The sequence below is a fragment of the Orycteropus afer genome, unplaced genomic scaffold, assembly GCF_000298275.1.
Source record: "Orycteropus afer afer isolate SDZICR_OR568_19922 unplaced genomic scaffold, OryAfe1.0 scaffold00492, whole genome shotgun sequence".
NCBI classification, from domain to species: domain Eukaryota; kingdom Metazoa; phylum Chordata; class Mammalia; order Tubulidentata; family Orycteropodidae; genus Orycteropus; species Orycteropus afer.
The window spans coordinates 780,045-801,670 of record NW_006922079.1 but is presented as its reverse complement, the minus strand read 5'-3'; the positions used below and the strand labels follow the sequence as shown (position 1 = coordinate 801,670).

Below are 21,626 nucleotides of genomic sequence, written 5' to 3'. Positions count from 1 at the left end.
GAGTAACTTACTTCTTGTGGTTCAGACATTAAGAAGAGTAAAGACTGATTCAATGCTGGAGATGTTGTTTTTTGTTTGTTTCTTTGTTTTACGAGTGGAACATGGCTTGCTTGTTCACGCTACACATTACAGGATTCCTGAGAGTCTTCAAGCTTTCCCATGGGATGGGCCCCAAGAAACCTTCATGTGATGTTCAGGGTGTGTATAAAATGAGGAAATGAGTTGTTTCAGTGGCTAGAACTGTACTTTCAAAGGGGATAAAAAAAAAGTTGCCATTGGAGTCAGTTCCCACTCATGGCCACCCCATGTGTGTCAGAGTAGAACTGTGCTCCATAAGGTCTTCAGTGGCTGATTCTTTGGGGAAATAAATTGCTGGGCCTTTCTTTGACATGCTTCTGGATGGACTTGCACGTCCAGCCTTTTGGTTAGCCGCCAAGCATGTTAACCATTTGCACCACCCAAGAACCCGCAGTTAATGAACTTTGAGGGGGAGGAGGAGGAGAACCCTATAAAAGTCAGCTGTGACACCCTATCAGCTGGCTGCCCTAGAGGAATTGCAGGTTGGGCATTCTTTAACAAGGCCAGCATTTTTTTTAGCAGCCCTCTCCATCAATTACCTGATCTGAAATGATAGGATTGAACTGGATTCAAAGTTCAGTTCTTTTACTTACTCTGAAAGATCCTGTCCCTTAACTTGTTAACCTCTTTGTTTCTAAATATTACTGTCTACCAAAAGGAACCAGGACTCTAGATGATGTGGGTAGACACTAGGCAGGGTGCCGGGCCCTAGGTGGACTCAGTTAACTTCATGTCCAGGGCAGTGCCATCAGCTCTTAGTTCATTGAGTCAAAACCAGTGCCTGGAAGCCCAACCAGCTCAGCATACATGACTCCTTAACTCACTCAGATGACAAGGTATTTTTCAGGCTCTTTACAGACTTTCATTCTCCAACAGCAGTCTCAGAGAATCACTTTAGAAATAAAGAAGTAGGCATAGAAATTAAGTAACAAACTCTCTCATACATAATACAGACAGATCTAGAACTGCCCCAACACTACTTTATTAAAAACAAACACTGGCCCATGGGTGGGTGGGTGCCTGTGTGGGCCTCACCTTGGAATAAGGGGATGCAGTGCCACCTGCTGGTCGTATTTGGTATGGCAATACAAGTAGTGGGAGGTGCTGACCAAAAAACCAAACTCAACTGCTGTCAAGTTGGTCCCGATTCACAGCTTCTTGGGTTTCCAAGGCAGTATCTCTATGGAAGTAGATTGCCCAGTCTTCCTTCCGAGGAGTGACTGGTGGGTTTGAACCATCAGCCTTCTGGTTAGCAGTCAAATGCCTTAGGTGCTGGGACAGCCTACATTCCAAAGTCTCAGGGATTACATTCCAAATTCCAAACTTAATACCATGGAGTCGATTCCAACTAATAATGACCTCCTCAGGTTTTCAAAGGCTGTAAGTCTTTACAGAAGCAGACTGCCCCATCTGTCTTCCGTGGAGTGACTGTTAGGGTTCAAACCACTGACCTTTTGGTTAGCAGCCAAATGCCTTAGAGCTCCTAGGGATTACCTCACACCCTCATTTCTCCCATTGTCAGAACACAAGATCAGTAGAGTGGGTAAGCAATTGGGCCTCTTCTTCAGCTGTCCAAGTCATTATAAGCAGATCTTTTAGAGAAGAAAGGTAGTTGTGGGATGGAACTTCAGGGGGTGGTACTGCATTGGCAAATGGGTTCCTTTGAGCCCTGATTTCTGAGCCTCTAGATGGGAGGCTATGCAAGCCCCTAACCCTTCACTTCAACTCTCTCCTGCCAGTTTTCCTCTCAGGTGCACAGACCTGATGCCTTCAGTTCTCCCTTTTTCTCCCATATCCTCAAGTTTTTTTTTTTTTTTTCACGTTGTTCCTTTTCATCATATGCGTTCATCCTGTAATATCTCACTCCTCAAAAACCAATTAACCAACCTCAACTCCAGATCCTCCTCCAGCTACTGCCAGTTTCTCTTTGCTATCACAAAACCCCTCCAGGTTTCTCCTGCTGCTCTCTGCGCATTACTTTCTCCCACCCCCTTATATATCTATATTCCACACTGGTTTTCAGCTTGGCCTACCACTCCTCAGAAATATGTCCATTTTACTAAAGGTCCCATTGTCATTTCATGCCACCTCCCCACTGCTTGCACAATGCTGATAGACTGGCTTTATGGGCACACTTTCCTTCCTTCCCGGCTGGTTTCCTGCTGCCAGTGCCATCCCTCCCCTTCCTCACTCTTCTCTGTGCTTTTCCCTCACCTTTCTCTGTGCTTTTCTTTCCTTCATCCTTCCCTGTGCTTTTTGCATTCAGGCCATGGAGTGTTGGAAAAAACTCTTAGTCCTGGGTTTCTTCTAGATCTCATCCAACCCAGAGCTTTCAGATACCTTTCACGTTCTTGCAAAATCCACAGTTCATAGTTGGTCCTTAGGAAAGGGTTGATGTTATCAGAAATTTGAATCTTTCTGTCACAGAAGGCACACCATCAGTCTGTTTTTCTTCTTTCTTGTTCCTGTTTCTCATGTTTGTAAGCAAAGCCCGAGGACTTTCCGTGTCTGGTGCAAACCAGAGCTGCTTAGGTCCTCCCTGGAGCCCTGCCTCATGGGAGCCTCTCCAGGCTCTTCCTTTCTATGGGCAGGATGAGGTGCAGGATGCAAGCGCCGAGCCCCTAACGCTAGGCAGGTCTCTCCTGTCTCTGCAGCCGCGTTCACCATGATTGGCACCTCCACGCATCTGTCGGACCAGTGCTCCCAGTTCGCCATCCCGTCTTTCTGCCATTTTGTGTTCCCGCTGTGTGATGAGCGGTCTCGAGCGCCAAAGCCCCGCGAGCTATGCCGTGACGAATGCGAGGTGCTGGAGAGCGACCTGTGTCGTCAGGAGTACACCATCGCCCGCTCCAACCCGCTCATCCTAATGCAGCTGCAGCTGCCCAAGTGCGAGGCGCTGCCTTTGCCTGAGAGCCCAGAGGCAGCCAACTGCATGCGCATCGGAATTCCAGCGGAGAGGCTCGGCCGCCGTGAGTGCAGGCGCTGTGCGCGCCCCCTGCTGGCCTCTTGAGAAGGCGGGCTTCGCTGCCCCACCCCACCCCACCCCACCCCCACGAAGGCTGAGCCAAGTGCTGAAGGGAGCTTGGTATTTGAAATGCCTGCGTGTGAAATACCATTGTGCTTTCCTTGTTAGAGCCCAGAGGACCCCATCCTATCCGTTTAAGTAGGACACAGCTACGGCTGGAACACCAGAACCCAAGTTCCCTTATCTTAGTCAAAAAAAAAGTTACAACTGAGTTGATTCAGACCCCATGTATGTCAGAGTTGTTTTCAGTGGCTGACTTTTGGGAACTAGATCGCCAGGCCTTTCTACCAAGACATGCACTAGAATCTCCAACTTTTTTGTTAGGAATGGTACACTTTTACCATTTATATCAACTAGGGATTTGTCCAAGTCTAAATAGTGCCTATTCTCTAACAGAAGTCCCTAGTTAATAGTGCAGTCACTGGGGGTCAAAAGCCACAGAGTTGAGAGTCTCTGCCCTAGGGTCACACCATAGCTTGAACCCTGGGCTTGTCAGTGATTCAAGCCAATCACCTGCTGAACCTCAGACTTCACTTCTCTCATATTACATAAGGATGATAATAGTACTAATACTGTTGAGCTGAAATCAAGATTGAGTTGTTAATATTTTGAAACTTGAGGGCAGTGGTGGTTCAGTGGTAGAATTCTCACCTTCTGTGTAGGAGAATCGGGTCAGATTCCAAGATAGTGCACCTCATACACAGCCACCACCTATCTGCAGTAGAGGCTTGCATGTTGCTGTGATACTGAATAGGTTTTAGTGAACTAAGACAGATTAGGAAGAAAGGTCTGGTGTTCTACTTCTTAAAATCAACCAATGTAAACCTTACAGGTCACAATGGTCTGATCCTGTTGTGCATGGGATTGCCACAAGTTGGGTCAACTTGACAGTAACTAATAACAACAATATTTAGAAAGTTCTTAGAATAGTCTAGCACTGGGACACGCTATGTAAACCTTTTTTTAACCAAGTTAGGTTCCCAGTATCTGGTTCATAGAAAGTTCTGGATCTCCACTATGGAAACAAAGCAGTTACATATTGTTTCTGCTACATGTATCTGAGCCTGGGGTCCTCACTGGAAAGTGAAGGGGGGCATCTGTGATTATGGGAAAGAGAGGCCTGAGAGAGTGGGGCCAGGCCAGGAGTTTACCCTCCTGTTTGTAGCATTTGGCTTTGTTTCTAGGAGGGCCAAAATAAGGTTGGGATTGACATTACTCATGCTGATGGGGGTGCAGAATATGGTTGCCTGGTGGATCCTAAAAGTAACTTCAAGGCAGCAGAATACCTTTTGATGGATTTTCTTCTTCTATATGTCCCTGATATACAACAGTTTAATTTGAGGGTTTGGGACTTCATTAAATCATGGTTTTTAATGTGGCTTGTCCTGACAGTTATGTAGAATCCTGTGACCTTTGAGAAACTCCAGGTTGGCAAAGTGATTTTGTTGTTTCTGAAATAGTGGAAGAAGGTTGACTCTGTACCCTTCTTGATGCTCAGGCCTCCTAACACATTTCCCCGTCTTAGACCACCAGTGCTACAACGGCTCAGGCACAGATTACAGAGGGACTGCCAGTACTACCAAGTCAGGGCACCAGTGCCAGGCATGGGTCCTGCAGCAGCCTCACAGCCATCACTTGTCCAGCACTGACTTCCCTGAGCTCAGAGGGGGCCACGCCTACTGCCGGAACCCCGGTGGCCAGATGGAAGGCCCCTGGTGCTTTACGCAGAACAAAAACGTACGCATGGAACTGTGTGACATTCCCTCATGTAGTATGTATTCACTTTCTCTTTTTTTTTTTTTTTTTTTTTTAAGTGTTGACTGTTGGGTACACCTTGGTGCAGTGGGAAAAATAATACTGCATTTTATCCCCACAATGATTGATGTTTTACATAAAGCAGTTACCTAGGTATAAAAGTAATATCTGATAATGTAGGATCATACATTTAAAGTATAGAAGAGTGTGAAGAATGATGTGCCCATCAAGCCTAATCTCACCACCTAATGTGACCACTGTTGCATTTGAGGCCTGTCAGCACTTTTCCTGCATAAGATCCTAGGATAATGAGTTTGGTATCTCCTGTTTTACGTTAATGTTATAACCTACATATTTCCCAATATTAGTAAAAATGCCCCGCATTATAACCAGCTCCTTAGTTCTGTATCTGTTAATGGGGGAGGGGGCTTGCCATTTTTCAAACTCCAATTCCTGGTGACCCTCTTTGTATCAGAGTAGAACTGTGCTCCGCAGGGTTTTCAATGGCTGGTTTTCAGAAGTAGATCGGTAGATCTTTCTTCCAGAGGGACTTTGGGTGGTCTCAAACATTCCATCTTTTATTTTAGCAGCCAAGTGTGTTAACCATTTATACCACCTGGGTACTAGTTAGGAGCAAAGCACCCGCTACACCATATACACACACATATACACACAGGTTTTGAGTTTCCCACTGCTCAGTTTTAACATACAGACTTGGTAGTCAAGAGCAAATAGAATTCAAATCTCTTAACAGTGTTCCCTAAAAGTTTCTCTATTTGAAGATGGCAGAATAGGCAGACAAGCTACACAGACTGTCTTCAACAAAGAAAAGAGAAAGAAATTGACAGAGATACAGAAGGTAATCCTGGAGCCCTGAGCTTTGAAAAGAAGTATACAGAAGTGGATCAGGCACACACTAGAGGAAAAACCTGAATGAAAACAGTGAGTACTGAGATGGACAGAGCTGCAGACTGTCAGCTACTCTGACAGCACCAACAGTCTGAATATTTCCAAATGGTGTTGGGACCTGAGAATTGACCTAAAGATCAACTCTGGTCACCAAGGGCTGCAGGGAATGACTGTACTGGTGGCCTATGACTAGGAAGGGAAGCAGGAAGGAGGGAGACAATCTGAGCTGTGTATGTTTGGCCATCTGGAAGGCACAGTCATTTTAGTTGTTTACAGGCAGGGGCCATTTTGGATATTTAAAATGACCAAGGGTGCAGCCATTTTGAATGTTTACAAGTGATGGCTATTTTGGATATTTAAAGTGACAGCATTCTCATTCAGATTCCAGGGGCCTAAGAATAGGCCCCATTTGCCAAGGACAACAGGGACATCAGGAGCCTTAGTGCTCCCAACTAGTGAATAGAGGAGCACAGTACCCTGCTGACATAGACAACACCCATCCAAAACAAAGAAAATGAAAATCTTGGCAAGTCACTCCAACATACAATCACCAATGAAATATAAACACAAAAACATCACAATGTGTCAGAGACAGCAGAGCATCACAGTCCACACAAAGAACCAAGATAAAGCAAGAGAAACAAAGGACTGGGATACAGACCCAGAACACATCCCTGAGGAAGAAGCAGCATTGGAACTCCCTGATAAAGAATTCAAAAGAATTATATTTAGCTATCTTCAAGGTTTGAGAGATAGATCAAGGAAAACACTGATGAATTTAAAGAAAACACAGACAAAACCCTAGAACAATTTCAAAAGACAATACAAGAACAAAATGACAAAATAAGTGAAAAGTTAGAAATGATACAAAATCTACTGATAGAAATCCAGAGGATTAATAGTAAAATTTTAGAAATAGATAACACATTGAACAGGCAAAGGAGTAGAATTGAATCAATGGAAGACAGAGTTAGTGAGATTGAAGACATATGCCACAATACTTCTGTGTATTGGGATCAATCAGAAAAAAAGATCAAAACAAAATGAAAAAAGCCTAAGGTTCATGTGGGATACCATCAAAAGGAATAATAACTTATGTGTTATTGGAATTCCAGAACAAGAAGAGACAAATCACAGAGAAAATTGTGGAAGATTTGTTGGAGGAGAATTTCCCTGGTATGGTGAAAGATGAGAATATATCCATTCAAGAATTCCAACAAACCCCAAACAGGATAGACCCCAAAAGAAGATCACCAAGATATATCATCATCAAACTCACCAAAACCAATGACCAAAGAATCCTGAAAATAGCACAGGAAAAACAAAAAGTTACCTACAAGAAGTAACCTATAAGAATAAGCACAGATTTCTTGGCAGAAGCCATGCAGGTGAGAAGACAATGGGATGGTATATATAAAACCCTGAAAGAAAAAATTTCCAACCAAGAATTACATACCCAGCAAAATTATCCCTCAAATATGATGGTGAAATTAGGACATTTCCACATAAGCAGAAGTTAAGGGAATTTGTTAAAACCAGACCAAATAACGAGATGCTAAATGGAGTCCTTTGGACAGAGAACCAACAATAGCAAACAGCCGCCTACCATTAACACACATGATGACATAAACCAAAAACCAACCCAGTTATGGAAGTTTCCAAAGTAAATAAGCCTACTAGATTGTAAACAGGGAACCAGAGATGTCAATTGACAAATAAGGACAACTACAAACCAAAAAGAGGGAAAAAATTGTGTAGTTACAGAACTTTCAAATGGTAGGGAAGTCAAGATCAAACAGACTGTTCTAAAATTGGGAGGAAAATTATAAATCACAAGGTATCCTCAAAGAAAAATTACAAACCTTCACGTCACAATTAAAGGGAGGACCAGCACAAATATTTAGCAAATACTAAAATAATAGCAACGAAGGAAGTGATAACACGATTCATAAATAAAATGAGCTCAGCACAGAAAATTATATGAAACAAAGAAATCAGCAACACCACAACAAAACACTTAACAAAATGACAGCAACCAATTCATACTTGTCGATAATTACACTGAATGTCAATGGATAAAATGCACCACTCAAGAGATGGAGAGTTGCTGACTGGACAAGAAAACATAACCTATCCATATGCTGTCTATAAGAGGCACACCATAGAGACAAAGACAAAAATAGACTAAAAATCCAAGGTTGCAATAAGATATATCAAGCAAATAGCAACCGTAAAAGAACAGGAGTGGCAATAATAATTTCTGATAAAATTGACTTTAAAGCAAAAACCACCATGAGAGAAAAGGAAGTACATTATACAGTGATTAAAGGATTGATTGACCAAGAGAATATAACAATAATAAATATCTATGCACCCAAGGAAAGAGTCCCAAGATACATAAACCAGACTCAAACAGAACTGAAAACACAAACAGATGACTCCACAGTCATAGTAAATGCAAACGCAACCACTACCATGGAGTTAGATCCAACTCATAGCGACCCCTCCTTGGGTTTCCAAGGTAGTATCACTACGGAAGTAGATTGTCCATCTTTCCTTCCGAGGAGTGGCTGGTGGGTTTGAACCACCAGCTTTCTGGTTAGCAGTCAAATGCCTTAGGCACTACGCCACCAGAGATACACCACTTTCAATCACAGATAGAACAACTCTAAAGAAACTCAACAAAGACACAGAAGAACTAAATAATGCAATCCACTAACTTGACCTTATAGACATCTACAAAGGACTTCACACAACAACAGCAACAATATACATTCTTTTCCAGTGCACATGGAACATTCTCAAGGATAGACCATATGATAGGCCACAAAGCAAGCCTCAATAAATTTAAAAACATTGAAATACTGCAAAGCATCTTCTCAGATTACAGTGCTGTGAATTAGAAATCAACAATAGTAAGATGAAAGGAAAAAGAGCAAACACATGGCAACTGAATAACACCCTCCTTAAAAATGATTGGGTGATAGAAGAAATTTAAAAATTCCTTGAATCAAATGAGATTGAAAGCACAACATATCAAAATCTTTGGGATACAGCTAAAGCAGTGATCAGAGGCCAATTTATAGTAATCAATGTACACATCAAAAAAGAAGAACCAGAATCAGCATTTTAACCCAACATCTCCAATAATTCGAAAAAGAGCAGCAAGGAAAAAAGAAGAAGAAGAAGAAGAAGAAGAAGCCTACATTCAGCAGAAGAAAAGAAATAATAAAGATTCGAGCAGAAATAAATGAAATAAAAAATAGACAATAGAAAAAGTCAACAAGAGTAGAAATTGGTTCTTTGAAAAGATTAATAAAATTGACAAACCACTGGCAGATTTAACAAAGGAGAAAAGGGAGAGAATACAAATAACATGAATACGAAATGAAATGGGTTACACCACAACAGAAATTAAAAGAATAAATATCAGGATACTATGAAGAACTATAATCCAACAAATTTGAAAATCTAGAAGAAATGTACAGATTTCTAGAAACATACTACTTACCTAAACTAACAGAGATTGAGGTGGAAATTTTAAACAGACCCATAGCAAAAGAAGAAATTGAATAGGTCAGAAAAAAATTACCAACAAAAAAAAGCCCTGGCCCAGATGGTTTCACTGGAGAATTCTACCAAACATTCAGAGAAGAACTGACACCAATCCTATTCAAACTATTCCAGAACATAGATGAAATCCTCCCAAATTCATTTTATGAACCAAGCATAACCTTGATGCCAAAACCAGGCAAAGACATCACTCAAAAGGAAAAGTACACAGCAATATCCCTCATGAATATAGATGCAAAAATCTTCAACAAAATCCTAGCCAATAGACTCCAAAAACATATCAAAATAATAATAATAATAATATCATATTATGACCAAGTGAGGTGAACCCAGGTATGCAAGGATGGTTCAACATTAGAAAAATAATCAACGTCATCCATCACATAAATAAAACAAAGGAAAAGAACCATATGATCATATCAATCAATGCAGAAAAGGTATTTGATAAAATCCATCACCTGCTCATGATAACTCTCAGCAAAATCAGACAAGAAGGGAAATTCCTCAGCATAATAGAAGACATATATGCAAATCCATTATGCTCAGTGGAGAGAGACTGAAACCATTCACCTTTCAAACAGGATTCAGGCAAGGTTGCTCTCTATCACCACTTCTATTCAACATTGAATTGGAAGTCCTAGCCAGAGCAATAAGGCAAGAAAGAGAAATCAAAGGCATCCAAATTGGTAAGGAAGAAGTCGAACTATCCCCATTTGCTGATGATATGATCCTATATATAGAAAATGCAAGAGACTCAGCAAAAAAAAAACTACTGGAATTAATTGAGAGATTTAGCATAGTGGTGAGATACAAGATCAACCTACAAAAATCAGTTGAATTCCTCTACACCAGCAAAGAGATTGCTGAAAATGAAATAAGGAAATCAATACCATTACATTAGCTACCAAGATAATAAAATACTGGGGAATAAATCTCACTAGGGACACAAAAGACCTGTACAAGGAAAACTACAAATCACTACTCCAAGAAACCGTAAGAGATCTACATAAATGAAAAACATACCATGCTCGTGGATAGGAAGATTTAACATTGTAAAAATGTCAGTACTACCCAATGCAATCTATACATTCAATGCAATCCCAGTCCAGATTCCATCAACATTCTTTAAGGATGTTGACAAACCAATCACTAATTTTATATGGAAAGGAAAGAGACCTTGAATAAGAAAAGTACTATTGAAGGAGAACAAAGTAGGAGGTCTTACTCTCCCAGATCTCAAAACCTACTATACAGTCATAGTAGTCAAAATAGCTTGGTAGTGGTACAATGACAGACACATAGACCAGTGGAACAGAATTGAGAACCCAGAAAGAAATCCATCGACCTATGGTCAGCTGATTTTTGACAAAAGGCTGAAATCTATTAAATGGGCAAGTGGTGGTCTCTTTAGTAAATAGTGCTGGCAAAACTGGCTATCCAGTTGCAGAAAAATGAAACAAGACCTATACCTCACACCATACACAAAAACTAACTCCAGATGGATCAAAGACTTAAATGTGTAACCAAAAACTATAAAGTTCCTAAAGAAAAAAAATAGGAGCTCTGGTAGCATAGTGGCTAAAGCACTTGACTGCTAACCAGAAGGCTGGCAGTTCAAACCCACCAGCCACTTCTCGGAAGGAAGGTTGGGCAATCCTACTTCTATAGTGATACTGCCTCAGAAACCCAAGGAGGGGTCGCTATGAGTTGGGGCCGACTCGACGGCACATAACAACAACAACAACAAAGAAAAGAATAGGGGCAAATTTAGGGGCCCTAATTTATGGCATAAATACACTGTCAAGCATAACACAAAATACACAAACAGCAGAAGATAAATTAGATGAGTGGGACCTTCTAAAAAGTACATTTTTATGTGCTTCCAAAGATTTCTCCAAAAAAAAAGAGCCAAAAGAGGACCTACAGATTGTGAAAAAATGTTGGGCAGCGATATATGTGACAGGGGATTTATCTGTAAAATTTATAGAGAACTCCAACACCTCAACAGCAAATAGATTAACAATCCAATTTAAAAGTGGGCAGAAGATATGAATAGACACTTCACCAAAGAGCATATTCAGGTGGGCAGCAAACACATGATCATTGGCCATCAGAGAGATGCAAATCAAAACAACAATGAGATACCATCTTACCCCAGCACTAATGGCAAATTTCAACAGGACAGAAAATAACAGGTGCTGGTGAGGATGTGAAGAGATCGGGACTCTCATATACTGCTGGTGGGACTGTAAAATGATACAACCGCTGTGGAAAGCAGTATGGCAATTCCTTGAAAATTTGGAATTAGAAATACCATTTGACCCAGCCATTCCATTACTAGGTATATATCCTAAAGAAGTGAGAGCCATGACAAGAACAGATAAATGTACACCCATGTTCATCGCAGCACTATTTTCAATAGCAACAGGTGCCCATCAACAGAAGAATGAATAACCAAACTATGATACATACACACAATGGAATGCTGTGCAACACTAAAGATTAATGTAGAGTCTGGAAAACACCACATAGCGTGGATGAACTTGGAGGACATTTTGTTGAGTGAAATAAGTCAGTCACAGAAGGACAAATATTGTATTAGTTCATTATTGTAAAAACTCATGGAAATGTTTATATAGGGAAGGAAATTTTCTGTATAGGTTATGAGGAGTGGGAGAGCAGGGGAGGTAACACTGAAAAAAAAAAAGAAAACAATGCATTGATCTATGTCACTTTAGTTTTGTGTATTTCACTCTATATAAATTATATTTCAGTAAAATGTATTTTTTAAAAAAAGCTTCTCTAACTTATCAATATTGAAGAGCATGTACTTAATGGTTGAATACTTTTAAAAACATTGCTGTTGTTGTTAGGTGCCATCGAATCATCTCCAACTTATAGCGACCCTGTGCACAACAGAATGAAATACCACCTGGTCCCAAGCCACCTCCATGATTCTTGCTATACTTGAGCCCATTGCTGCTGCCACTGAGTCAATCCATCTCATTGAGGGCCTTCCTCTCTTTCGTTGACTGTCCACCTTACCAAGCATGGCATCCATGTTATTATCTCTTTATTTCACTGATTTATGTTTTATCAGCTCCAGTCGGTCTGCCTAGCTGAGGCTTAGCTTCTGCATCTTATATTTGGGAACTTGGAGGCAATAGGTTTGTGGGAGACTTCCATGTGATTGAATACTGATTGTTTTATGTAGTTCAACTTAAAATAGACATAAAAAGTAAAGTGAAAACCAACTTATTAACAATAAACATCAGTGAAAAAATCTATTAGGAATATTCACTTTCTAAAGTCCACATTTTTGATACAAAATTAACCACACCCATTACAGAAGCAAGAAAATCAGATTTGGAGTAACCTGTCAGAGACAACAAAACACCTTGAGAGAGAGAGAGAATCTCCAGGTCTGCTGACTTGGGACCATAGTACTGGGGGACACCAAGCTCAATTGGCACACATAGTACATAAAAATCTTGTTTTACAACCTGTTTTGGTGAGTAGCAACTGGGATCTTAAAAGCTTTCAAGCAGCCATCTAAGAGCAAACTATTGGTCACCTCTCATGTGAAGCAAAGAAGAGTGAAGAAAAGCAAAGGCATTTGGAAGCAATTAGTCCAAGGATATGATGGACCTTGAGAGCAGAAGAGCTAGATGGGGCCCAGCTACCAATGTCAACCATTCGGAAAGAGATCAAAACTGGAGATCCTGGATAGAGTGGGAGGAAAAATGTGGAAGAAAATTCAAAAACACAGAAATGACCAGAATTACTGGTCAGACAGAGTCTGGCAAAACCCCCAAGAGTATGGTCCCGTGATACCCTTCGGGGCTATGATTGGACTCATTTCCAAAAGATTGGCTCTCAGCCCAACAGTGCAAAGACTTACATGCAGGAAACCTACCCCAGGGCAATTCACCCACCAGTCTAGGGAGATACCCCTTAGAGCAATCGGCCATGGGGCACCAGAGAGACAGTATTCACATGGAGGGAAAGCTGGACAGACAGGTGTGCATAGTTAAGAAGGGCACAGGGAGGGGGTGGTCACAGAGATCGGAGAGGAGGAGAGTGGGTTATGGTTGGGTATGGTAATCAGGGCCTGAAATAAAATGTGCATGGACTGTTGAATGTAAAACAAATTTTGCTCTGTAAATTTGCACCCAAAGCACAGTAAAAATAAATAAATTGAAAAAATAAAGTCCACATTTCTGTAATATCACAATTTTTACTACTAAACAATTTAAATTTTAGAAAGATAAAATCAGTGATCATCCACATAATTGCACAATGCTCAAGATCTCTGATCTTGGCATGAGGTTGTGGACTCTCCCCTTAATGATAATGAATAATGAACTGGAGTATCTACTGCACCTTCTATAAGAGAACCTGCATGGTGAAGCTAGGAGAGCTTTGTTTGTAATTTTATTTTGGGGTCAGAAAGACTCAGTTTGAACAGTGTGCATTTTTTTAACCTAAGGTGGCAGCAGAGTATTCATTTTTAGGCCTGATGTGACTCATTCAAATGTCACCTTGATAAGAATCACTTATGTGCTTCCAGATGTAGAGTGATTAGACATATATGTGTCTACATCTGGTATAATTATTTGGGTTGAGGAGAAACTTGCTTACAGAGACCCCTATGTTTCCCTAGGGATGTGGGAATGTGACTCTTTAGATCTCCCATCATACACACTCCTTAAATCACACCATCTGCTCTTAAAATATAGTTCCTTTGATTTATTTGGCTGCTCTGGGTAGTCAAGTCTGAAAGACTCACTCTCCATTCTGTCCAGCCCAGAACCCAGTATATCCTGGGTTCAACATGCCACAATGGCCACCTCATTCGTGGGCTTTTCAGCGTGACACATAACATGCTAGGAGCTCTGGTAGCATAGTGGCTAAAGCACTTGACTGCTAACCAGAAGGCTGGCGGTTCAAACCCACCAGTCACTCCTCGGAAGGAAGGTTGGGCAATCCTACTTCCGTAGTGATACTGCCTTGGAAACCCAAGGAGGGGTCGCTATGAGTCGGGGCCGACTCGACGGCACATAACAACAACAACAACAACATGTGACTTTCTGCATATCCTGTGGAGAGATTGGTTTTTACTGTGGAAAATGTTGCTTTTAACTGTGGGAAATGAAGGAGAAGACCTGGAAACCTTAGACTGATTGCATATCCTAACATTGCTTTTATGAATTCCTGTGTCTGTATTGAATATTGTATTGGATAATTCAATGGGACTACAAACTCATTGGCTCTTTTAAGTCAAATTCATTTTTTAAAAACTTTTTATTGTGATTTGAGTGAAAGTTTACAGAGTAAATTGGTTTTCCACTCAACAATTCATACACATTTTGTTTTGTGACATTGATTGCAGTCTCTACACTGTAACAGTACTCTTCCCTTTCCCTGTTTTCCATTTCCATTAAGTCAAGTGCATTTTTAATTATTATCATAAAAAGATATGCTCTCATTATATACAAATTTGAAATACAGTAAAATGTTGAATGATGAAAAGGATCAGTTATGTTCCTAGTACAGAGTTTCATACAAGGAAGACAAGGGTATTGGATATGTTTCATCAACTTGTCTGTGGCTAAGGAGAGCTGGTTGTTGTTGTTAGATGCCTTTGAGTTGGCTCCAACTCATAGCAACCCTATGCTTTAGTAAAGTTAAATAGGAGAGAGCACCTATTTATAATGGTGTTCAAGCATTAGGAGAGAAAAGTAAATATGGTTATTATTAATGTTTAATACTAATAACCTTTAGAGTTCAGGTGTTTTTTATGCCATATATTCTAATTTGTTTCCATTGTGGGTAGTTTTGGGTTGTGTTTCAAAAATGTACAGCAAGATGTTTATTTTTAGGTGCATTGGGTTTTTTTTTAGGTTCAGCATTGCAATTTTTCCCACTTGCATTTAAGTATTTTAGTTGGAGGTAGGGAATGGGCAGGTGAAGGACATAGAGTTTAAAGGGACTTTTCTGAAAAATCATGAAACCCTTATTGTTCACAGGTCCCCGAGACAGCAGCAAAATGGGAATTCTCTACATATTAGTTCCCAGCATTGCGATACCTTTGGTTATTGCTTGCCTTTTCTTCTTGGTCTGCATTTGCCGGAATAAGCAGAAGTCTTCAGCATCTACACCACAGCGAAGGCAGCTGATGGCATCTCCTAGCCAAGACATGGAGATGCCTCTCATTAACCAGCACAAACAGGTTTCCATGCTTAAATATTTCAAGCAGTTCTTCTGTGTTTAACTTCTGTCTGGTGCTGTCTGATAACCAAAAGACCACTTGCCATTGAGTTGATTTTGACTCCTGGAGACCCTTTGTATTTCAGAATAGAACTGTTCTCCATAGGGTTTTTGTTTTGTTTTGTTTTTTAATAGTTTATTTGTTGTTGAGAATATGTGTAGCAAAACATAGCAATTCAACATTTTCTACATGTACAATTTAGTGACATTGATTGCATTCTTCAAATTGTACAACTATTTTCACCCTCCTGTTCTGAATTGTTCTGCCCCTCATTAACATAAATTCACTGCCCCCTAATATTCCTGTTTCGTCTTTTGAGTAGCTATTGTCAGTTTGATCCCATATTGATAGATCTTAAAAGAGCACAGTCTTCAAGGCAGATATTCTTTACTGTTGTTGTTATGTGCCGTCGAGTCAAACCCGACTCATAGCGACCCCTCCTTGGGTTTCCGAGGCAGTATCACTATGGAAGTAGGATTGCCCAACCTTCCTTCCGAGGAGTGGCTGGTGGGTTTGAACCGCCAGCCGTCTGGTTAGCAGGCAAGTATCTTAGCCAGTACACTACCAGAGCTCCCAAATATTCTTTACTAGTTAGCTAAACTATTGCTTGATTTTAAGAAGACTTCAGGAGATATTTTTTGTTTAAGGTTTAAAGATATCTCGGGGCAATAGTTTTGGAAGTTCATCCAGCCTCTGTGCTCCAGAAAATCTGGGTTCCATTCTTTGGATTTTCATGGCAGTGACCTTTCAGAAGTAGATCTCCAGGCCTTTCTTCCAAGGCACTTCTGGTGGATTCAAACCACAAGCCTTTCAGTTAGTAGAGAAGTGCTTACTAATTTGTGCCACCATGGACTCCTTGATAGATAACACGCATTTCTTTTTCAACTGTCCTTCCTTTTCCCATTTTGTCTTTAAAATTTTTCTGGATATTTGCATCCTTAGAAAGTAAGAGACAGGAATGTTGGAAATTCACAGTCCTAGAGCCTTTGGGCTTTTCTCTCTTACTAGACCAGTGCTGTTAGGGTGGACCCAGAGTAACTGTATTGAACTGGTTCAGCATTCCTCATAAGAGGGTATAAGAAGACATAGGCTCAAATTGCCCCCACAATTCAAGGTTCAATATGGCATTTTTCAAGGCACTGGGACCCATTTTTCTGGCCAGTGTTTGAGTGGTTACATGGTTATTTACCAGAGAAAGATAGAGTAACAGTTTTAAAAGAAGTAGGAACTCAAGCTGCCACCAATGGTTGATCCCCATTCTTTTTTTATTTTTTTTCTTTTCAAAAAATTTTTATTGTGATTTGGGTGGAAGTTTACAGAACAAATTAATTTTCCATACAGAAGCTTGCTAACATTTTGTCTCATGACATTGACTGCAATTTCCCACAGTGCAACGGCTCTTTCCACTTCCTTCCTATAGTTACTTCTTCCCTGTGTCCTTCCCTTCCATGTACTCCTGCCCCCCGAGTTATCTCCCTGTGCATACACAGCCCTTCTATTCTCCCATGATTGATCTCTCCAAGGAATGTATTACCTAATGTAAAAGTTCAGCTCATATGCCTGTCTTTTGTTTGGCTGGAAGCCACAGGAATGCGTTCAATTCCAGACTTCAAGGGAAGCTAGGGGCCATAGTTGCAGGGGCTCTACCAGAGCAACAAACCTGGTTCCACCCACCCACCCCTTTTTTTTTTTTTTTTTTCTTTTAATGATTTTGTGTTTTGTTCCACATTTTTCTTCTCCCACTCTATCCAAAATCTCCTACATAGATCCCCCACAGAGTGGTTGACAGTGGTAGCCAGGCACCATCTAGTTCTTCTGGTCTCATAATCATATAGGCTGAGGATCGCATAGTGTACCAGTCCCTTGGACTAACTGTTTCCATGTGTGTTTGGTTTTCCTCATTCTTCTTTGCTCTGGATTAGGAGAGACCCATCGTTGCATCTCAGTGGTCGCTTGCGGCTTTTAAGATCCCAGTGGCTACTTGCCAAAGTAGAATGTGGAACAATGTTTTGTGTAGTATGTTATGCCAATTGAGCTTGATGTCCCCTGTGACCATGGTCCTGAGCCCACATGTCCAACTGCTCACTCCCTCCAGGTAGCTGGCTGTGGTCAAGAAGTGACGACAACCTTGCCCCTTGTCAGCTCTACTATATACCTGGAAATTCTTACAGAATATACAAATATACTTGTAGAAATATTGTCTGCCAACCCTATACATGGTGATGGGCATTACCCTCTACCCCCTGCATACACATACCTAATCATTCAGCCTGTCAACCTATCTTTTGTTGTTATGTAGCATCAAGTCGTCTCTGACTCATAGTGACCTTATGAAAAATACCTATCTATCATCTATTTGCCATCACTGAGAACACAGTACTATATGTGCAAAAGCGTTCACCTTTGTTGTCTGTACCTCCCACGCACCTCTCTATGTCTTCCTCTTCCTCAATGCCACTGTGTTGATGATCCCCATTCTTAAGAGTTTTTAGGTTAGGGGGAATACAGTGAAATATAACAGGAGAAAACATGTCACTACGAAGTGACACTTAATGAAAACAAACATATGTTAATGGCAAATTTTGATGGTAAATCATTCATATCCTGGCTTCAAAGGACTTCCTAGAGGGTCAGGGAGAGAGAATTCTAGTCAAATTTCTATCCAGGGAGTTGAATTGATTTCACAGCTGTCTGGGCATGTGTAGAGGGCCAGGAGCCTCTGAGAAGGACTCAGGATGCACAGAAGAAGCAGGATGTCATAGAGGCTGTGAAATGTAAAGTCCTGTGGGGTTCACTGTCACCTGTGCATTATTCCTACTGAAAAGACCCCTAGTTGAGAGTCTAATCAAGAGGGAGCTGTGAGCTAAGTTCATCTAGAGAAGATTTGTAAAACACCTTGCTCTAAGTATCTCTATAGATGACAATATCCTGACCAAAAAAAATGAAGATTTGTACTTCAGAGTTCATAAGAAGATCTCTCTGTATTGAGCAGAGGTGGGTTGGACTTTTTTTGTAGATGATATGGAGGAGCCATAGAGCAAGCCCAAGGAGGAGGGGGCAGAACTGGGAGAGTGCAGGGTGACTCTGGGCAGTTAGTGGTCAAGTTTGAATACATGTACACACACACTAGTGTGAATGAAGCCTGCAGTGGTATCTCTGTTATATTTTGGAAGAATATTACTTGTTGCATGATTGTAACCCACTGAAGGTTTCAGACAGGAAGTAACTATATTTAAGATCAATCAAATCGCAGTGTGTGGGGCAAGTGTAGTCTGGAATAAGCAGAAAAGTGAAATCTTTTCCAGGGTCTGGGCTGGGATGTCACTTGACTATGCTGGCAATGCCAGCCCCTGGTACTCTAAGCCCTTTCCTGGCTAGTGTTGCAGTAACAGAAATAATACATTGAGTTTTTTCTTCTTGCTAGACCAAGCTCAAAGAGATCAGCCTGTCCACGGTAAGGTTCATGGAGGAGCTGGGGGAAGACCGATTTGGGAAAGTATACAAAGGCCACCTCTTTGGCTCCACACCAGGGGAACAGACCCAGGCTGTGGCCATCAAAACACTCAAGGACAAAGCAGAGGTACCCCTCCGGGAAGAGTTCAAACATGAGGCTATAATGCGTTCGAGACTCCAGCACCCCAATATTGTCTGCCTACTGGGGATAGTGACCAAAGACCAGCCCATCAGCCTGATCTTTAGCTACTGCACCCACGGTGACCTACATGAGTTTCTGGTCATGCGCTCACCACACTCAGATGTGGGCAGCACTGACAACGACCGGACTGTGAAATCTGTCCTGGAGCCCCCTGACTTCATCCATGTCATTGCACAGATTGCTGCAGGGATGGAGTACCTGGCCAGCCACCACGTGGTGCACAAGGACCTAGCCACCCGCAATGTCCTCATGTTTGATAAGCTGAGCGTGAAAATCTCAGACCTGGGCCTCTTCCGCGAAGTGTATTCAGCCGATTATTACAAGCTGTTGGGAAATTCACTCCTGCCCATCCGCTGGATGTCCCCAGAGGCCATCATGTATGGCAAGTTTTCCATTGACTCAGATATCTGGTCCTACGGTGTGGTCTTGTGGGAGATCTTCAGCTATGGCCTGCAGCCCTACTGTGGCTACTCCAATCAGGACGTTGTAGAGATGATCCGCAACCGCCAGGTACTGCCCTGCCCAGATGACTGCCCTGCCTGGGTGTACGCCCTGATGATCGAGTGCTGGAATGAGTTTCCCAACCGGCGGCCCCGGTTCAAGGATATCCACAGCAGGCTCCGAACCTGGGGAAACATCTCCAATTACAACAGCTCAGCACAGACTTCAGGCGCCAGCAACACCACACAGACGAGCTCCCTCAGCACCAGCCCTGTGAGCAACGTGAGCAACGCTCGCTACATGGGGCCCAAGCAAAAGGCCCAGCCCTTCCCACAGCCTCAGTTCATTCCCATGAAGGGCCAAATCAGACCCCTGGTCCCTCCACCCCAGCTCTACATCCCTGTCAATGGGTACCAGCCGATGCCAGCCTATGGAGCCTACCTGCCCAACTTCTATCCTGTACAGATCCCAATGCAAATGGCCCCTCAGCAGGTCCCTGCCCAAATGGTCCCCAAACCAGGCTCCCATCACAGCGGCAGTGGCTCCACCAGCACAGGCTATGTCACTACAGCACCCTCCAACACTTCAGTGGCTGACAGGGCGGCCCTACTCTCTGAGAGCACTGAAGATGCTCAGAACACTCCAGAAGATGTGGCCCAGAATCCTGTGCCAGAAGCAGAGGAGGAAGAAGACTCCGTCCCAGAGACAGAGTTGCTGGGAGACAATGACACCCTACAGATGGAGGAGGCCGAGGTCCAGCTGGAAGCCTGAGGGGCACCCAGGACCCCTGGCTAGGAAGGAAGCCCCCTGGGACACCCTGGCGACCCTTGATCAGCCCCTTGGTCCAAAGAGTCACCTCCACAAGAAAGCATAAAATACAGCAGTCATGTGAGTGAAGTGCTGGCAGGCCTTTTTGTAGACTTGATGGTGTGAGATACTGCTTTGCTCATGTCATCTGTGTGCAAGAGGTTGCTCTGATAAAATGTGCTACTGCCTGCCACACACATTTGGTCAGTGAATATTGTAGCTGGTGGTGCCTAAGCCAGGCAGGGCAGGCACCCAAGCAGCATGATGCATTTATGAAGACACCTGCATAAATCCCACTGGTAGTTTGGCAGTGGGCACTGGATACACTTTGAAAGAAAATAAGGTCATATCTTCACTCCATATTATATATGGATGTTGTGGAACTTGTCTGGTATATTGAGATTTTCAACACTGGCCTTTTGATTTATTTGAGGATGTAGGAATCTCATTTTATCAGTGCTGCCTCACTGCCAGTCATGTTTTCTGTTTGTCAGCCAAAAATTTACAACAACAGGATGCTGCCAATCTCCTGTGTTCTAAAGTCCAATAAGAAAGGGGCTTTTGAAGTGGAAGATTCCTATGGTATTGTTTGTTTTGAAGTGCCTTTGAGAAAACGGAGATAATTTTGTACTTTTGTGACATGATTTTTATTATACTGCATGTGTATTTTGCCTACTTTTCTGGAATTCAAAGGAAAGTGATTATTAAATTTGGTATTTTAAAAAGAAGCAATATTGTACAGAACACAAGTTGTTTTTGTGTGTGTGTGTGTGTTTTGTTTTTTTTTTAAAGAATCATGTATAGACCTTAAATGTAATTTATAAGTTTGTTTGTTGTATGCCATTTTCATTGAAGTATGTTGGTCTTAATGTAATGACTTGGTAATTTAACTGTTTACACTGTCCATTTTGGGGTGCCATCTGATTATATTTTGGTTTGCTTGTTTTGTATCCTATATAAGCAAGGTCCATGCATTTCAGAACTTCTGCCAGAAAAAGGCACAGAAGTACACCATCTGTTTCCAGTACATGTATAGATCTCATTTGTAAATCCCACACCTGGTGTATCTAATAAAGTGAAGCAGAATATTTGGTTGGATCTCCTGCAGAATG

General features: G+C 41.8%; 1 protein-coding gene across 1 annotated transcript in view; it reads left to right on the top strand.

Moving 5' to 3' along the window:
* Window positions 1–20,478, top strand: part of ROR2 (receptor tyrosine kinase like orphan receptor 2) — a 129,870-nt gene extending 109,392 nt beyond the window's left edge. The window contains exons 7-10 of the mRNA XM_007955172.1: window positions 2,733–3,047; window positions 4,629–4,874; window positions 15,370–15,572; window positions 19,036–20,478. Of these exons, the coding sequence (XP_007953363.1) occupies window positions 2,733–3,047; window positions 4,629–4,874; window positions 15,370–15,572; window positions 19,036–20,478 (2,207 nt within the window). The remainder of the gene's footprint in view (window positions 1–2,732; window positions 3,048–4,628; window positions 4,875–15,369; window positions 15,573–19,035) is intronic.
* Window positions 20,479–21,626: the final 1,148 nt, after the last annotated feature.